Source organism: Diachasmimorpha longicaudata, chromosome 13 (assembly GCF_034640455.1).
Source record: "Diachasmimorpha longicaudata isolate KC_UGA_2023 chromosome 13, iyDiaLong2, whole genome shotgun sequence".
NCBI lineage: Eukaryota > Metazoa > Arthropoda > Insecta > Hymenoptera > Braconidae > Diachasmimorpha > Diachasmimorpha longicaudata.
The window spans coordinates 2,118,535-2,137,722 of NC_087237.1; the positions used below are offsets into that span (position 1 = coordinate 2,118,535).

The 19,188-nt window shown below is 35.4% G+C and overlaps 3 protein-coding genes across 10 annotated transcripts in view; all 3 read left to right on the forward strand.

Moving 5' to 3' along the window:
* Window positions 1–11,043, forward strand: part of LOC135168936 (protein scalloped) — a 118,525-nt gene extending 107,482 nt beyond the window's left edge. For 6 of the 7 annotated variants that reach the window (XM_064133574.1, XM_064133577.1, XM_064133572.1 and 3 more), the window contains 5 exons: window positions 658–788; window positions 6,125–6,340; window positions 6,394–6,647; window positions 6,852–7,086; window positions 7,257–11,043. In XM_064133574.1, coding sequence (XP_063989644.1) covers window positions 658–788; window positions 6,125–6,340; window positions 6,394–6,647; window positions 6,852–7,086; window positions 7,257–7,370 — 950 coding nt within the window. In that variant the 3' untranslated portion in view covers window positions 7,371–11,043. The remainder of the gene's footprint in view (window positions 1–657; window positions 789–6,124; window positions 6,341–6,393; window positions 6,648–6,851; window positions 7,087–7,256) is intronic. The other variant, XM_064133579.1, reaches the window with a different exon arrangement.
* Window positions 11,044–11,497: 454 nt separating this feature from the next.
* On the forward strand, window positions 11,498–13,599 carry LOC135168942 (ribosome biogenesis protein BRX1 homolog). Its single transcript, XM_064133585.1, has 4 exons — window positions 11,498–11,603; window positions 11,685–11,930; window positions 12,387–12,663; window positions 12,841–13,599. The coding sequence occupies exons 2-4, from the start codon at window positions 11,811–11,813 to the stop codon at window positions 13,557–13,559; spliced, it is 1,116 nt and encodes a 371-aa protein (XP_063989655.1). The 5' UTR covers window positions 11,498–11,603; window positions 11,685–11,810; the 3' UTR covers window positions 13,560–13,599.
* A 764-nt stretch (window positions 13,600–14,363) lies between these two features.
* On the forward strand, window positions 14,364–18,932 carry LOC135168940 (arginine/serine-rich coiled-coil protein 2-like). Of its 2 annotated transcripts, none has more exons than XM_064133582.1 (5): window positions 14,364–14,547; window positions 15,210–15,290; window positions 16,698–16,810; window positions 17,476–18,085; window positions 18,394–18,932. In XM_064133582.1, exons 1-5 carry the CDS (start codon window positions 14,485–14,487, stop codon window positions 18,691–18,693), a joined length of 1,167 nt encoding a protein of 388 aa, XP_063989652.1. In that variant the 5' UTR covers window positions 14,364–14,484; the 3' UTR covers window positions 18,694–18,932. The 2 variants fall into 2 exon arrangements, with proteins under 2 accessions (XP_063989652.1, XP_063989653.1); XM_064133583.1 differs by lacking the exon at window positions 14,364–14,547 and adding an exon at window positions 14,885–15,145.
* The last annotated feature ends 256 nt before the right edge of the window (window positions 18,933–19,188 follow it).

Genomic DNA, 19,188 nt, shown 5'->3' on the forward strand with positions numbered 1-19,188 from the left:
TGTGATTAGGATATTTATTTATTTTTCTCACGCAATTGGGCTGAAAATTCGTTAAATGACATGAAGAGCTGAATATTTAAATGTCGTGTGTAATTAATAGGACAAATCATAATACTCAATTTGTAGATTACCTCCCTTGGAAATTATCCGGTAAAATAATAGACACGTGGACCGCCATTTTCCGTCTGTAATGATATTTTTTACCTGACAGTTAAACAATGGTAAAAACAAGTATCCCATAACTTTTCTCTGATTTTCTTGTTTACGTGATTTATATAAAGACACATAAACAAGTCGATTGTATCCGCAATGAAAGACCGGTTTCTCTTCCCGAAAGACCATTAATCAGGATCGCTAGTGCCGATAGGGGCACGCGACTTAGTACACAAACCTCGGATATGGGCAGAACGGGTATCCAATAATTGCTGGAAAACCAAATAGAAGGATTAAATCAAATGATCGGTAAAAAAAAAAAACAAGGATGAGGGGCACGAGGTATCTGTGTATTCATCTCGTTACAACATAATCTCAGAATCGTTAACAAATAACTGTTTTAAAATGGCCAGTGCCCCGAGGGTAAATGGCGTTCACCAGCTCCAGTTCTAATTTTAAATATGATTGAATCATTTACAAATTTTTTTTTTCTCTTACTTTCAGGTCGAAATGAGCTGATTGCCCGGTACATTAAACTACGTACGGGTAAGACGAGAACGCGAAAGCAGGTCTCGTCGCATATCCAAGTACTCGCAAGGAGAAAATTGCGGGAAATACAAGCAAAACTCAAAGTGGTGAGTCCCATTCACATTATTAATTTATTAACTAGAGGCAAATATGGTGAGAATAAAAATATTTTGATTCATAATGAAATAGAAATAGTTTGTTAGGATTATGACTCTTGATTACATTCAATATATTAACATATAATGAGTCTCAATGTCCCCTCTCTCTTTCTCTTTCTGACGAGCCACTTGATTATTTCTAAAACGAACGGATTTCCTAGAAAATGTCAGAAGCCTCTCCCAGTGACGAGAAAGTTTTTTTTCATTATAATAATTTCATGGAAATATTTGATACTTTTATTCGATTTTTTACACGTTGGCAAATGAATTTCAAACATAAAGGGAAGTCCAACAAATGAAAAATTAACAAGTTACATCTTCAATGAAATTTCTCCCATGAACGGAAAATAATTAAACGTCTCGTATGATGAATCATAAATGAAAGGGAACCTATTCACAATGTTTAATCGACAACAGTAGAATTTTTCTTGGTTTAATTATACGGTGGTTCAACGAATAATTGCCTGCTCGTTGATAAACCAATATTTCTAATTTTCCTTTATTTTCCACGAGTATTGGCCTGCCAGTACTATGGCATGAAAATTAACGTAATAAAAAGGAAACCCTCGAATGGAAAATGTTCTCTTAATTAAATCACGATAATTCATATGGCTGTACAAATTAAATGAACACAATGTTGTTCCAAATTCGTTTATTAATATTCATGTCAATGATTATTTTTCCAATGCATCCAACGTGTTGACACGTAATAATAAATCCATTACATATACCATACCACTTTAGTATTTATAAAATGAACGGATTTTCTAGAAAATGTCAGAAGCCTCTCCCAGTTACGAGAAAGTTCTTCTTATTTTCATGAAAAATCAAACATAATTATAATCATTCAACTGAGATAGTATTCTGTGACTTTTCGTCTCACAAATGATGTTCAAACACATACGAGCCCTTTCGAAATGAATCTTCAGGTCAAATCAACAGAACATGATCCATCGTATAAACAAATAAATAAATTTTGATTTGACAATTTTCCATATTGAAGCAAAATCATGTACATAAAAGGGACCATCCAACAATGAAAAATCATCAATTTGGTCAATCGTCAATAAAATCATTTTCATGACACAAATTAATTAAACATCTCGCATGATAAATCTCAAATAAAAATGAACCTGTCCATAACGTTTAATCAAGAACTCCAGTGCATCGCCGGGTTTAATTATTAAAGCGATTCCACGAACAATTGCACGTTGGTTAATAAATCAGTGCAGCGGTGTGCAATGCGTTCACAATTCGCATGACCGAGAGGTGGATTTTGGAGGGTGGGTGAGGGCCATAGACTCTATAGAGGTAAAAGCGTCTATAGTCTCTCGGTGGTCACTCTCGGTACAGCAAGGGGGATTGCTGAGGGGCAGAGAGGATGAAAGGGGGTAGGAGGCCAGGGGGTTGTACGTGGTTTCGGCCGGGCCGTGTGGGTTACGCGAAATTCACACAGGAACAACGTCGGGCATTCGTCGATATAGGCAAACTCTCTCTCTCTCTCTCTCACACACACAAAGAGAGGTGGATAGTGAGACTGTGAGGGGGTTGAGGGACTTTGGGGTAGCAGGAGCTTTTGTTGTTGTCGTGGGCGTTTGGACGTTCGAGCGTTTCTGTTACCGCAGTGGCGCATGCCACGGACGTTATTCACCGAGAGTCACCCCCTCTCATTTCACCCCTCTTGCAACTCACTCTGTGTATGTGTGATGTAATTTGCTGGTTTCCGTTTCCGTTCAAGTTATATATGCTGTGTGTATCCAACTATGTTTCAAACGTACTCCCTTTATGACACCGTGAGATCCAGCGGTGAATAACAAATATTTGGACTCATTTGAGTTCATTAATTTGGAGTATAAAATTGGGTTGCTGGAGTTATGATGTGGTTTGATCTTGTGATTTTAGTTTCTTTTTTAATGGAGGGGGTGGGGGAGGAGTTCCACTCTCAAGAACCAGTTAGTTTAGATTTATAATTTTGTAGGGAAAATATGAGTGAGGAACATTGATGATTATTTATCAAATTGGTTTCGAAAATATTTTCCAGGCTCGAGGAGTTCAACAGATTCGAAATCAAATTCAGATTTCTACTAGGAATTAACCTTTTTAAATGCTGAGTTTAATTGAATTTTACAGTTTGCGTTGAAGGTTCACTGTAAATTGAATTTTCCTCCATTTTCGCAAAAATATAGTTAATGAAAAATTATATATGCGCCCCATTCATTTTCTCTGTGAAGTTAATGTGTAAATTAACTTTGTTTTGCTTTTTTCATCCAGTTTTTTACTTCAAAATCACTGCAATTATTCCAACATTTATGCAGACTTTATTTACCCTCAATAAAGCGAATATTCCGGCGCAATTCATTGCGTTTCAATGAGTAAAAACATGGAAAAATGGACGAAACAATGTGGTGGAATGGACGTGGAGGTCGAAAGGTGGGATGGGGTAGATGTTGGAGAATGTCGATAAACACAGCGCGTGGTCACTTGCACTGGGTTGGGCAGAGGGCTGCTCGCCTCCTCTCCCAACCCTTCACAAAATTCAACATACCATTCGCTTGTGCGTTTTTCGGTTGGAAAAAAGCGAATAAAAGGGGAAAAAAACAGCGTTCTCTCAATTAAATGAATCGATTCCGCGGTATGAGTGCCCACACGTGCTCCGGTGGGTGTATCCAATACCGCACACACTGGGGTGCACTCTAGTTTTATTTTATCCTCCCTTCATCCGTTTCAACTCGTTGCATGGACAATATACGTGTTCAATAAATATACACTCTCATCCAGTGAAAATATTTTCCCTTACATTTAATTTTTTTTCTCTCGATGGGATGTTATTTTTTTTTTCAATTACGAAATTTCAATTCTGAATTGCATTCTTTGATTACCAATGCAGTTAAGGGGTTATTCTCATGTGAACGCCTATATTTTACCACTTTTTCGGAATTTTTTTTTTATGCGACAACAAACTTCAATCATGTTGATTTTTCAATATATTTTTATTTGTATTTTGAAATATACGAAAAAAATTTTTTTTTTCGTTTTTTACATTTTTAACATATATTTTTTTAAGTCAAAGTAGTCCCCAACAAAAAAAGGTAGTTCACTGGTCAAGGTGATAGCGGCTGTTCATGTTGTCTGACATAAAAAAATCGAATGGATTATTATTCAGTAGATCTGTGGCTATCGTCCCTACCAAATATAATCAATTTCATTAAAAACAAAAAAAATATCGAACTTCAAAAAAAAAATCACGAAAATCTCCTTCTTTTTCGTTACAAATCGTTTAAAAAAAATATGAAGATATTGTCGAAAATAAACAATTGTGGTAGGGACGATAACTATAAATGAGTAGAAGAACATATGTAAATTTTAAAGCAATCGGTTGAATACTTTTTCTTGTAGGATCTTGACCGTTTCAGAAAATGATGATTCGAGAAAAACGCGTTTAAAGTTTAAAGCCTGGTAGACAATCGCTTACGACACGTCGGCGACTATGAGCTGTAACTTATCAAATACTATGAATTTCGGTCTGAATTTTTCACAGCATGTTTTACTGTCAAAATTTTTTTAAAATCGATTTTTTGAAGTGCTCACATGAGAATAACCCCTTAAGCCAGTTGCTATTCAATGATTTTTTTGGCCCCAAAAAATATTCAATCGCAAATTTTATGATCTGTATTTGGCTCGATTTTTTTCAATAATGAAAATGACAAAATGTCAATACATTCCTTATTCAAGAAACAATTCTCCTCGTAAATATCAATCTTCAGGACTGGGTCAAAAACGAAAAAGAAAAATTAATTTGATGGGAAAATTTACGAGTACGTAAGAAGCGTCGGAGTAATGTAAGGGAATCGTGCTCGAAATCCATGGAACCCGAAGCCGGGGCAAATAGGGGAGGGATGAGAGGCGCGAGGATAAAGCGCTCGATTACTCACAGTGACGAATGATCGAGTCCCACGCGAGGCGGCGCCCGATCGTCCGAGTGTTGTCCTGCGGAACAACGAGGCTCTCCCGGAGTTGTATAGGTGTATACGATGTGGACCGACAAATGGAAAAATAAAAAAAAAATATATAAAAATAACGATAAATGTTTGAGACAAAGGGAGACGGAGAGGGCGATAAGTCACGGTTTGGGATTATCAACTCCCACTTGCGATTTTTAGTTCCTCCTCGGTCTCTCTGTTATTTTTATTTTTCCACTGACACCCACGTTTCAATTCTCGGGGTAATTGTTTTTCAAGCCGTCGTTTTTTTAATGTTCATAAAAATACAATTCTTTCGTGATTGAATATATTGTGCAGTTACATTAACGAAAATTACGGTGATAAAATCGTTAACTACACGAACTGAATTTTTAATTTCATAAATAGGGCGTCAGTAATTTTCAAGAATAATTAATAAGATGAAATTTTCAGTCCTTTTACGATAAATATCAAGAAAGAGTCATCATATTTATTTACAATGATAGAAATTAAAAGAAAAATGCAAACCATTATTAATGAGGTTATTATTATTTTCGTAATCACTGCTGGCGATTTTTTTTCCGAGTATGTTCTTCATAAAATCGAGTATCGACACAGAGTTAATTAATACCACTATAGGATTATATCGTTGCCACGTGCAGCGAAAATATTGCTTCCCCACTGACGCTGTTTCATCCCCTTCCCCTCATCCCTTCGTCTGGTCATCCGTGTTTATTCATTCTTTATATTTCCCGGACCACCAGCGGTGGCCGATCGTGCTAGCGAGAGATTAAACCCTCAGGCAAAAACCATTGCACAACTACACATTGATATATGTATACATATATTTTTCCATCCCCTAACATGTGATTTTTTTTTTCATCAAAAAAACCTGGTTTTTATAACGCGTGCCTATGCATTCGACAAATGCCTCAAAGCCATGGTTTTACGTACAAAAATTCCGAGTTATTTCCACTTTGGTTTTTGGGATGAATTGATAAACTGAAAAGGAATGAAAAAAAAACATTTGGGAATTTTGTTTCCGCTTTCGGTAAACTAGACTTTCCATTGCGAATCAATGCTGTTATTTCAATTAGAGAGAAACGTTTTTAAAAATGAATGGGACGTTGAGAGCAAAAAATAAAAATGGATGAAAAACGGTTGACTTGTTTCAGATAAATCCGAAACTATTGACCAATTTTGTTGTACGTTGATTGGATCAAAGATTTAAAAAATGTTGATAATATCCCAATCAAACTAACCAATCGTCATTAAATTCTTAGCGCATGAAAAACTAAAGAACAATAATTTTTCTGTTGAAATTAGAATTTTTGGCAGCCGGGGTTACAGCCAGGTACCTCACAGGATGTCAAACCTTTTCCGCAGTCAACGTACACTGGAAAACCGGCGACAGCAGTATCGAGTGGTGATATGGTTCAGGCACAACCACCACCACCATGGGAGGGTCGTGCCATTGCCACCCATAAACTCAGACTCGTTGAATTTTCGGCCTACATGGAGCAGCATCGAGATCAAGACATCGTGAGTACTTGATTTTATCACGAACTATTTATTATCACAAGTGAAATAATTAGAAAATTTTTACCCCCGAATTTCAGTACCACAAGCACCTATTCGTTCACATAGGTGGTTCGGCGACATACGCGGATCCACTTCTGGAGGCGGTCGATGTTAGGCAGATCTATGACAAATTTCCCGAGAAAAAGGGCGGTTTGAAGGAGCTCTATGATAAGGGACCACAAGCTGCTTTCTTCCTTGTTAAATTTTGGGCAGATCTCAATACCAACATTCAGGATGAAGCTGGAGCTTTCTATGGCGTTACGAGCCAGTGAGTAGTTAATTCTAATAACAATACACGTCACTCTATTCAATATTTTAACTGTCATTTGCGATATAATTCTTGTTTTTTTTTTGTTTATTGAAGGCCTTCTACATTTATTTTCCGTAATATGTTTTTTTTTGTGAGAAAAACTTTCTAGAAATTTAAACTTTAAAAATTTTTAATTTTCTAATTGTAATTTTTTTCCTCCAGATACGAGAGCAATGAGAACATGACGATAACATGTTCGACGAAAGTATGTTCGTTTGGTAAACAAGTGGTGGAGAAAGTGGAGACTGAATATGCGAGGTTTGAGAATGGAAGGTTCGTATATCGTATCAGTCGTTCACCAATGTGCGAGTACATGATTAACTTCATTCACAAGTTGAAACATCTACCAGAGAAATACATGATGAACAGTGTACTCGAGAACTTCACGATTCTCCAGGTAAATTAAGCCAAAGTTCTAACCACATTCGTGCAATTAATTTGTATTGCCCACGTGCAATGAAACGAATTAAATTAAATCTGTGAAAGTACTCAATACAATTCAAAACCACAAAATGGCAGATAAAAATATTGAAAAGAAAACAATTAATTTAATTGTTCTTCTTGCAGGTTGTAACAAACAGAGATACCCAAGAGACGTTACTCTGTACAGCTTATGTTTTTGAAGTATCAACGTCCGAGCATGGTGCTCAGCATCACATATACAGACTTGTCAAAGACTAAGTCTGCATCATTCTTTTATTTCTTAAATAAACTGCTCGCCATGCAGCCATCCACCCCCATCAGTGCCTACCACCACATGATTACAACATAAAAAAAAATTAAAACATAAAAATAATAATAAATCATCCATTATAGAATCACGCGCATGGTGCGTGTAAATCGCACACAAATACACTTACGCAACATCGGGAGAGACAGGAGGAAAAATAAAATGGAAAAATTCAATTTGAAATAATGAAACTACAGGTATACATAAATCAATGACGGTTATACAACTGCGTAACATCCGTGAATACGTTGAGTGTGTAAATACAGACCAAGTAGCTTTCGTTTGTGAAAAAAATTTTTTTTTTCATTAATAGTTCCTGGAATTTTCATGATGTACGATATGTGGGTCTTTACTTATGAATTCCTTTCTAAGATGTGATCTCAGATGATCTGCTGTCGTATTGGTGAAATATTTTGGGACACGAGGATTTTTTTTAGCGAACGATAATCAGTGAATTATCAAAATTAATGTTATGAGATACTGATCGATTTTAATACTATTTTTTTTATTGATTTATCTTGAGATTTGGTTTTGGATGACAATAAATTTTTTATTTTTTTTTCGAGACAATCTAGGAAAACTAGCCTTTTAATTTTCAAAGTTTACTTTTAGCGGAAAAATTGACAATAAAATTAATTAAAAATTCTGAAATTTTTTTATTCAGAATCGTTTCAGTATCGGAATAACTTAGTATTATGAATTGAATCGGAATTGATAGATATTCCACGTTTAAGTCCAACGACCGACACAGTAACACTAAAAAACACAAACAAAAAAATAAAGAAACTTGCATTACACAGATTATACATATATTACGAGTAAGAGGATATATGTTAAATAATAATGCAATGATAACGATTTACATTGTTATAAATGATCGTGTATAAAGCTATGTAAGTGATTTTATGTTTTAACTGAGAGATGAAAGTGAAAAAAAAAAGCTTTTTGAATGGAAAAAATATGATGCCATTACGAATTCAAGAGTCCTCCTGATTTTAAAAAATATTTTTTTAATTAGCAAAGAAAACAAGAGTATGAGATCGGATAGAATGAAAATAAGCCTGCACGTATTTCGGAAATTCATCAAGTGAGACCAGATTATTTTGTTAATTTTTTTCTCCAAATGCAGCAATTTAAATTGGAGTTTTACTATCGCAAATCTTGACCCATTATTTTTTTTACATTTCAGTTAACAAAAGTAGTGAATTCTTAATTGCACCGATTTTTTGTGCGAACCCACCCAACTCTAGGCAGCGACCATGTAGACTATAAGGATGTGTTTGTATTCCTTATAATCACTTCAATTTTTTTACACTAAGAATTTACTCTCTTCCTCCTTGTCCCCAGCCCAACAAACTTCCCCTCTGAATTTTATTTTCTATGAAGTTACTGCGCCTGATTTTTTTTCTTACTTAGTGTACCGTTTTTTTTTTTTGTTTCGTTTTTAACTTTCTACTACATTTATAATGTGATGCTAGCAGGGAATTTTTCATGCCGCACTTCAGCAGAAAAGTGACCCCGGTAGTATATTTTATTTGCCTCGTCGAGTGAATAAGAAATTCACCGTTTGTTGTATTTCTGAGGGAGAAAATTCAAAGAGAATTTTTTTTTATTAGCAAAATGATTTTCCTTACAAATTATTGCAGATTTATTGCAATCTTGTTCAATTACAATCAGATGGAACGTGAACGATTTGCCGCCTTTTGTCTAGTTCCGTACTTAAAGCAGCCCTCAATGTCTCACTCAGTTGAAAAAAAATATATATCACGGAGGGACCATGAAAACGGACACAAAGTAGATTCATTTGTTACGTATTTAATTGGAAATATATTTTCCAACATACCCTCCGAACTCAGTGAATCACTTGTTTGCATTCTCTCTTGACTTTCATTTCTAAATTCTTTGATTTGTCATTTCAATTTTTTTCCCGTTCACATTGCTCTCCCCAATGAAACGAACTTGCCTACTGTGCGGCAAACAAGTATAGCAAACTGGAGATGAAGAAAAAAGAAAAAGAAAAATACATATACTTTTAGGAATACATTAAGATTAATTATCGTATTGTTACTGTAAACTAACTTTTATGAAACAAGTGGCAATGTATTTTGATCTCTCTTTAGTCAGAAAATAGATTCTTTTTTATTCAGGGCCAGACGATGATAGAGTGAATTATTGCAATTATTTGTCTTCAATGGTTGTTTTCCATTCGCCTGAATAAGAAAGGACAATTTTTATTTGATCGATAATTAATTAAATTACGATTGAAGAATGATAAATTGGCAGCTTTTGTACTTCTTAGTTATTGTTATATTTTTCGTATCAATTGAGTGCAGCTATTTTTTATACAAAAAATTAATCATTTGAAAAATTAAAAAATTGTTTCAGTTCAAACTACAATCGTTGAAATGTCACTGGAGTTGAAAAAAATTGTCTATATGAAATATATTGAAAAAATTGAGAGTTCTCACTGGTATTTAGACGATTGTAAAAATTAGTATAAAAAATGTTGATGAAAAAAAAAAACATTCTTTCATTGTAATTCGACGATAATCGATGGCAGAAGCACATGAAAATGAAAATGTGAATGAGCACCGACACGAATATTATTAACAGTAATGGGTAATGATTTAAAAAAATAAGTGAATTACATTTATAAGAAAAAAAAGTTTATGAAAATATATATTTATCTATGTCTTCTGTGAAGATAGAAAATAGTACTCTCTCACTCTATATTGATGATATCGAAATTGAATTAAAAAACTGGACAGAGATGCAAATAAAAGTGTAATTTAGAGTCGAAAGAAAAAAAATATTTAGAAAAATCACAATCTCGAATTGTATACATGAGACGATCTAATAGTGCAGTCAGACTTTATTGAAAATGAAAAAGAAACTATGTAAATAATGATGTTTAACGACCATGAAACATTGTTCAAGTTCCAGCGGCCATTCGATAAATAATCCACCTTTTTTTTTTATCATAAGAAACTTTGGTTTTTGATTATGTCAACGTGGAAAAGAAAGTAATACATTTGTGTTTCCTTTTTTTAAGAAGCATCCAACGATAGTAAACCACTTGCGTTAATTTTTTTTTCTAGGCTTACCTGAGTGTATTTTTTATTATATATTTTGTGAGAGTGTAATGCCATTTCGATAAAAGGAAACTGGGCAGAAGTTGTCCCTGGAGTAATTAGCAAATTGGCTGAAACTAAATACACCGAAAAATTTAAAAATTTCAATTTCATTCAGTTCATATTTTTCCTCATATCCTGGAACTGCCATATCAAAGAATTGAGCTTGATCATAAAGTATTAATGAAAAAGCAAAAGTTTTAATGAAACGGAGAAACTTAAATTCAAACAAAATATTGTACGAAAATTCGTGAATAACAAAAAAATCTACCTGTATATTATATCATCGTAAATGAAACGAAGCGAGGATCAAAGTAGTTGATTTAATGAGTAAATGAAAATAATTGAAGTGACGGAGAGGTAATGAGAATGGAGCAAAATGATATATCATTAATTTAGAGGTTTAAAAGTATAATAGAATTCAGTATATGTACAGTATTTGTAAAACATGTTTATAATTTGTATGGAAAAATAAAGAATTGATATAAAATCATCCTTGTATCGTAATTTTCATTACGATACATTTCACCAATTTCATTGATACCATTCTATCACGATGTATTCAATCTCGAACGATTGGAAACACTCGGAGATTCATTTCTGAAGTACATCATCTCAGCTTATCTTTTTCAACGTTATCCGTACTATACTGAAGGTAGACTGACTGTTTTCAAAGGACAAATCGTCAGTAATCGTCATCTATTTTACTGCGGTGAGAAAATATTACTTCCATGTAGATGTTCGATAGATGATTTTAGTGCCAAGAGTAGCTTTCTATCGCCCTGTTTTCATGTGCCCAAAGAAATCAAAAAAATGATTAAAAATGAGAATAGTTCACCGAATGTTCTCTATGAACTTCCCCTGAATTTGGAGGAACGAAAGACGGGGGAATTGTCAGATGAAACCAGAGCCATTTGCAATGAGAAAATATCTTCCTGGTCACAGAAAGGAATATTGTATCGATTTAGTACTTTTGTAAGATGACAAAGGGATTTACGAATGCGTGCTAGTCATCGTTTTTCCAAATATTGTATTTTAAATCTTGATTAAAAGGTAAGAAAGAATTTGTTAATTTCATACTCTAGTTTTATTCTTTCCCGCCTCCATTTTTTTCTAACACTGTGGGGACCCTAGGGTCTGCATGTCGCCATTTTCTCCCCGCCAGGCGTTCACCTAAACCTAACCTAAATCCTAAGTCCTCCACGTGCAAAACCACAGTCGTATTGTGTTAGAAGTGTTGAGTATTTTTTTCATTGAAAAATGGCAAACAAGTCACTGAAACGGAAAAGGAAAATCGAAAATGTGAAGCAAGGAATACCTAAGGACGAGGGAGAAGTCCTTCCTGCTAAGAGGTCGTCAGATGAGCCACCAGTTAAAAGGGTTAGTTGTTCATGTCATTTCGTTGTCATTGGAATATTATTCAGAAGAAGGAAATATTGGAATTGAGTTTTTTTGTTCGATCTAAATTCATCTCTTGAGAGATCGATGGAACATTCATTAATAATGCAACAAAAACAACAGACGAGTTATAAGATTTCTATGTAATCATACAATTTAGTCCTGATTAAGCGGTTCAACAATCCCTTGACTTCTAAATAAAATTCAAACTGTTGAGTTTCTTCCATCCTCCTGATAGATACAGCAAGAGAAACGGATAATTGTCAATCGTTTATAACTCGACACCAGTGAAGTGAAAATATCATTGAAATGAAAACAAATTTTTTTATTTCAAAAACTCAAAACTGAGATCTGATTTATTCAAATTCCGTCGTTCATTCAGCAGATAACGCTGAGTGAACTAAAGTCACTCTGTTTCATCCACCTCTTTACTTCCAGGAAAAATGGACGAACCGACAAAGGGTCTTGGTGTTCGCGTCCAGAGGAATAAATCATCGAGACCGTCACTTGATGGAGGATTTGAAGTCACTCATGCCTCATCATCGAACAGAAGCTAAAATGGAAAGGCAGAAGAACCTCCAGGTGGTGAACGAGATTTGCGAAGCCAAAAATTGTAACAAGGCGGTTTTATTCGAAGGGAGGAAGAAAAGAGATCTCTACATGTGGTTTTCAAATGTCAAAAGTGGTCCTTCTGCGAAATTTTTGGTTGAGAATAGTAAGTTAATCTAGCAATTCCATATTGTCTTTCCAAATTCATTTCCTACTTCTTTCCTAATCTTTGAATTTCTATTTTCCAATGAGGTTTTGATTGTTTGTTTTTTTTTCATTTTCTCATTTTAATTCATCAACTTTTTGAAACATTCAAATGTATTTAAACTATCAATTTTCACAGTTTACACAATGGGAGAAATGAAATTGACAGGCAATTGCCTAAAGGGATCACGTCCAATTCTCTCCTTCGATGAGAACTTCTCCACGAATCCTCACTATGCCCTCCTGCGAGAGTTGTTCACCCAGATATTTGGTGTGCCCAACCACCACCCCAAAAGCAAGCCCTTCTTCGACCACGTCTACACATTCAGCGTCCTGGACAACAGGATATGGTTCAGAAACTACCAGATCCTGACTGAAGATGGAGGATTGGCAGAGATAGGTCCCAGATTTGTCTTGAATCCAGTGAAAATATTCGCCGGGAGTTTTGGAGGAGAAACCCTCTGGGACAACTCCTTCTACATCTCTCCAGCCAAGTTTCGTCAAGCCATAAATAAGAAAGCTGGAGGAAAATACATAAATAGAATCGAGCAGAAGATGGCACAGAAGGCGAACAAGCCTGAGGTCTCGTACTCGTTGAATCCATTGGATGATATATTCAAAGGAGAACCATTGGTGAAGGCCAAGGAGCTGGAGGCCGGAGAGTCAGAGGAGCTACGGACGAACCAGGGGACTGGGGAGACGGGTGAGGAAACTGTGGATCCCTTCGAAGGAAAATCCGCAGCCGAGATGAAGGAACTCGAGAAAAGAGCTCTGAGGAACTTTCAAAAAAGGGCTAAGAAGACCACCAAGTCCAAAACACTGGGGTCGAAGGTGACAAAGAAGAAGAAAGGAAAATGAATTTGTTATTTAGGTGGTTAAATAAAAAAAGTATTTTAGATGTTTGTCTTGTTTTTTAACAAACCGAATATGCATGAACCGATGGGAAATGATTTGGGAAGTACAAAAAATGTCATCCCCAAATTGGGGAAGTGATAATTGCCGTCTAAACATCATTTTCAAGTTTGATTTAAGAATCCCTCCACCGCTGTTAAACCGGGCACCATCATCGCCTGGCACCATATTCAATCAGCTATCTCCTTATATAAATAACGGTTCTGTAGATTTTTTACATGAAATTGGAGTATGCCTAATTCATTCCTCATAATATTCATCATGGAGATCATCACAATAATTTCATTAGAATGTTTTTAAGTAACTCACACACTACATTCATTGACTCAGAAATTTGCGTAAAAAAATTAGTTGTAAATATTAGACGATGAGGAATATTGGGTTTCGTTGATCATAACACAGAAGAACTTCTTTGATAATTATTGCTCTCACCATTTGAAAATTCTCTGTACAGTTGAACAAGTACAAACGGAGCCCCCCCCCCCAGCGATCTGAGGTTGGTTCACCGGTTTGGCGGTAAGACGCGCCACGGTCGATTTTGGCGATTATCGGGCCGACAAAAATCATTTCATTTTCGGAAAATGAAATGATTCCATTGTTTGTACTCGGTTTGTACTCGTTTGTACTGAGCTCGAAAGGTTTTGTTACTTTCTCATTTGTCTTTGAATAAGTAATCTCAGTAGCGACCTCTGTAGGCGTCCGGCAGAAGCAGTATGGCGATGCGACATCTGTAAGTCCCGACAAAGAGGATCAGTCAATCGTCTTTGATACTGCAATCCCAGCCATCAGACGTAGTATGTCCATGTAACTATAATAAAGTGAGAAAGGACCAGTCCATTGAAAAAAAACACGATATTTTCATCACATTATTATGGATTCATTAGTGAACTATGGTAGTGATGGTGAAAACAGTGATAATTCAGAGGAGACGAAGGTAACCGCATGCCGTAATTCACCCTAATTCGCACTTACATATCACTAGTAATGTATTGAATATTTCAAGGCTTGACGACGCTTGCACACGGCTAGTCAATAGTAGATTATTGAATAATACTGCAGTACAAAAGAGATTCACATTTTTTTAGTGCATGTAAATTATTAGATGGGTTGAGGTTGCATTTATTGATATATTTCACCGTGATCCCACGCTTAATGAGCAATTGAAAAAATCGATTTCTACGTTGAGTGATTTTCGGGTGTAGAGATTTTTTTAGGCCGCCATTTCGTCCTGAAATTAGGATCTGCACGCGTACTGGTCACATCTACAAACTTAGGCACAATTATTTTGAATAAACATTTTGCAATGCCTTGACGTAAGAACGTCATAAATCTGGCATGAACAGTAACATCTCTACAAAATTAACTATGCAAAAATCGAAAACTCATCGTTTGCTTTGTCATAAACCCTCGTAGAGTGTTCGAATAAGTTAAAGTAGTCTGAGAACAGGGGTCCATGCATGTGATAATAAGTTGTTTATTAAGTGATAGTTCTTTTCTCAAACATTTTGGGAAAAAATAAGATGGCAGAAGTGGTTGTGTATTTATATTGCCATGTATTAATTTAATTAACTTAATTGATGATATTTGGCTTTGCAGACACTCCAGACAAGAACTGAAAGCATAGAGAAAAGAGCCAGCGACGTTAATTATGACCCAGTTCAAATGGACATGAGTGAGGTATGAATAATAATGCATGAAGAAGTGACATTTTTTTTCTGTAGTTATTAAGCTGAAGAGCATAGTGTAAGGAATATATCCCAATCGAAATTCATGCAATAGGGTTGGAGGAAGATTGTTAGGGAATATATACTCAGTCAGAAGAAAGAAGTTTGGAAATAACGAGGTTAGGTTTTTTGTGTTCATTTTTAATTGACTATTGTTATTCATATAATTCATTGCTCTTTTATTACTGAATTCATCTAAATTTTATCAACCTAGGAACATATAGGAATAAATTCAGTTGACTTTCCATAGTTTCATTAATAAACATTCATCTTGAAAAAGGTTTAGCGCAGATGTTGCAACAATAATAATAATAAAATGTCGTTTAAGAAAGTTATTTATCATGTTAGCAACTTTTAAAATATCCTTGCACGTTAATGATTATCATCGAATGAACAACCAAACGTGACCTCGTAAAGTTGTTTTAAAAGACTATCGTATTAAAAAAAAAATAAACCATGAAATCGCTTATATCAATAAGTAAATGGGAATGGTTGCCATTTCGTGAGAGAATATTAACACGTAGCCTCTGTTGGTAATACATGAATACAATATCTGCGCAACTTCGGCAAAAGGTCAATGCTGTTGCGAGGGTCATAACTCAAGCTCTACCCCCCAAGTCCTAATGAAGCACCATAGGTGAGTAGAGGAAGCCAGCAGCAAGGTAACACTAACAAAAAGTCCCAAAAAGTACAATCAATAAATGAAGAAAAGACTGGTTTAAACCATTGCAAAAAAAAAAAAAAGAAAACTGAATTAACCGAAATTTTGATTAACCAATTTGGCCATTGGGATAATGTTTTCAGGCTATTGTGTATACTCTCCCATTTTCAGAGAGTTTATTGTTTCGCATGTGATAAATTAATATAATTTGTCACTTGGCAGAAAAATTATTTTCTGGGTGTAATCTTCTGCACGAGGAATGATTTTTCGTCATAACATCTGTAACTCGCATTGGACGTTAAATGTGCGTTCATAATGTGACATTTTATGGACAGTTTGTGATGAAAAAGACTTCCATTTGGGTATTTAAAATCATAGCTTCTGGTTACACTTGTCAAATAATTGACACTGCAGGCAAATATTGTAACAATTACCATGTCAGACTCGAAAATGGAAATGTGTACGTATGCAAATAGCCGCACTTCGATCCCTCTTAGTCTTTAATAATAAGATCGTAAATCAGGTACTAAGTCAAGACTAACGAGAACAAAAGTTTCTTTTTAGAACCCCAGTTGTTGTCATGAAACGTTCAACTTGGATTTTCGGGAGTTTTTCCCATATTTCAAGTATTTTTTCAAACTTTAATTTTTGTTATTTCCATTGAAGTTAGTTAGATGAGGTTTATTGTCGTTTCTTTAGGACAGTAACAATAACAATTCTACGGAGAACTCGGAGAGTGAGAGAGGAAGAAGCCCACAGGATTTTCATGTGTCTAGAAGAAATGCCACGGAGAGAAACTCATCGGAGCATAGGTATGGAGATTTGTTCAAGTTTCGTCATTTTTCAATACAGCATCGGCGGGTCGCCATTTCCTTCTCTTTCAATTTTAATTCTGGTTAATTAACTTTTTTTTTTGAAGAATAAAAAATAGTACGTAACATTGTTTTTCATTCGTACGCAACAGGCCAATGTTGAGTTGTTGAATACCCGAAAACATCGTGAGCAATTGATTATCCATTGAAGAGGATGGATTTTTCAATTTTGTAAAATAAAAGTCATATAAACAATACACTTTGCGAGTGGGAAACGTCACAATCATCGTATCTCACAGGGTCAATGAATAATGCCATTGTTTAGCCGCCGGAAAAGGCAAATTGTTAAGCAACGGCGATTATTTTTCAATCGGAATGCGGAAAATATGAGGACGTTGAAGTGGAGAAGGAAGGAAATTGTCGATTTCATCGCAAAACCGACAACTTTTCATGGTATTCGTGGCAATTTTTACCTAAAAAATCATGTACGTTAAATGGTGCATTTCTATTAGCTGAAATCCATAACAAACATAAAGTGGCAAAACCTTCCTCCTCCACCATTCATCATAAACCGTTCACCTAATTATCAGATGAGCCCCTCAACGAGCCAAATAATAATAAAAATCTGTGTGGTCGATCCCTGCAGAAAGGTAATCCTGTTACAGACGAATACCTGACCACCACTCCTGCAGAGATGAATCAAAGCGTGAAAAATCTGATCGTGTTCGTCATGAAGAACGTCCGCGACGTGAATCAGACGAAAGAAGACGTGAGATAGACTCAAGGGACTACAGAGAGCGGAAATCTCGTGATGATGATCGACGACCACGCGAGGACGATCGCAAGAGTTGGAAAAATACTTCAAAAGATGAATCGCGACGAGACGAACGTGATAGAAGTGACAAAGATCATCACAGAGACGACAGACGAAACAGAAAAAGAGACAGAGACCGACGACGCTCGAGGAGTGATCGAAAAGATCGACACAGAGATGATAGACCGTCGCATCATAAGGAAAAAGACAGAGAGAGGATGCGATCACGATCTAAGTCAAAGGATAGACCCGTCATTCCATTCAGACCCATGTCTTACAGAGAAGAAAAAGGAAGGAATAAACTCGCACAACTGGAGAAATTAGGGATCGAGCTGAAAACTCCGGAGGGTAATCCAGTTACACCCAGCATGGAACAAAGTTTCTATAATCCACTGGCTACTGCCACTCAAGGAAAGTACGCGGAACAAATACAGAAACGAAAACTCCTTTGGGCAAATAAGGTAATTTTTTAAATTTTAAATATGTGTCTTAAATTGATCATTATTATCGGTTTATTATAGTTCGTTAAATTGCTCTAACACTGATTGAGTTAAATTTTATTCCACCAATTTGCCATCTGAAAAGCTAAAAAAAATTAAGCCGCATGATAACAGATATTTGTCGTTATAACGACCAGAAAAAATAATTTCTAACCCGTTCTATTCAACATCGATCAATCACCTCAGAATAAATGAAAATAAAATATTGTTCTCCCAATTTTCACGAATTAGTTCACTAAAAATAAGTGATTGCATTCCAATATGTTTAGTCAAAACCAGATGAAGGACAAAAAACGACAACTATTACTGGCTCAAATACCTGGGTGGGCACAACCTTTACTCACGATCAGGATGGCAAGATGACGGCCAAGTTTAAAAGACTCATGGGGATAAAAGGTGATGCCTCTTCAGCGCCTCAGACTACAGATACCAAACCCGATATTCTCAAAAAGCAAGAGGAAATGTTCAGTAACATGGAACAGCAGTACGAAGTGGCCAGAGCGACTACTCATACCCAAAGAGGTGTGGGTCTGGGATATGCAAGTGGGGGTTATCAATTCCCTCGATAGATATCGATAATTATTTGATTGATTGAATTTATAGTAATTAGTGAAATGTGCGAGAAAATCTATTGAACATGTTTCAGAGAAAGTGTTCAAATAAGTTGACTAAAACTGGCATTGAGGAACATTGTAAATTCAACCGTGAATAAGAGCAGATAAATTCAATTCTCAATGTTTTAATTTGAATGTATATTTCCTATTTATGATGGTATCAAAAATATTAATATATCATCTCATTAATAACACATGAATGCAATCCGACTTTAATATAAAAAGATTTACCGATATTCTCCTGCGAAATCACTTATTATTGAGTTATAAAGAATAATAATTTTACCTTCAACGTGGATGTATTTCATTCTACCTACTTGTATGCAATTAAAAGAAATTGAGCGCTAAATATACGAGAGGGAGAATTTATGGGTGATTGTAATTTGAGTATTTTACTTTTACTTCTAAATTACAATTATGGGATAAGCGAGCTTACGAAACCTATAAACA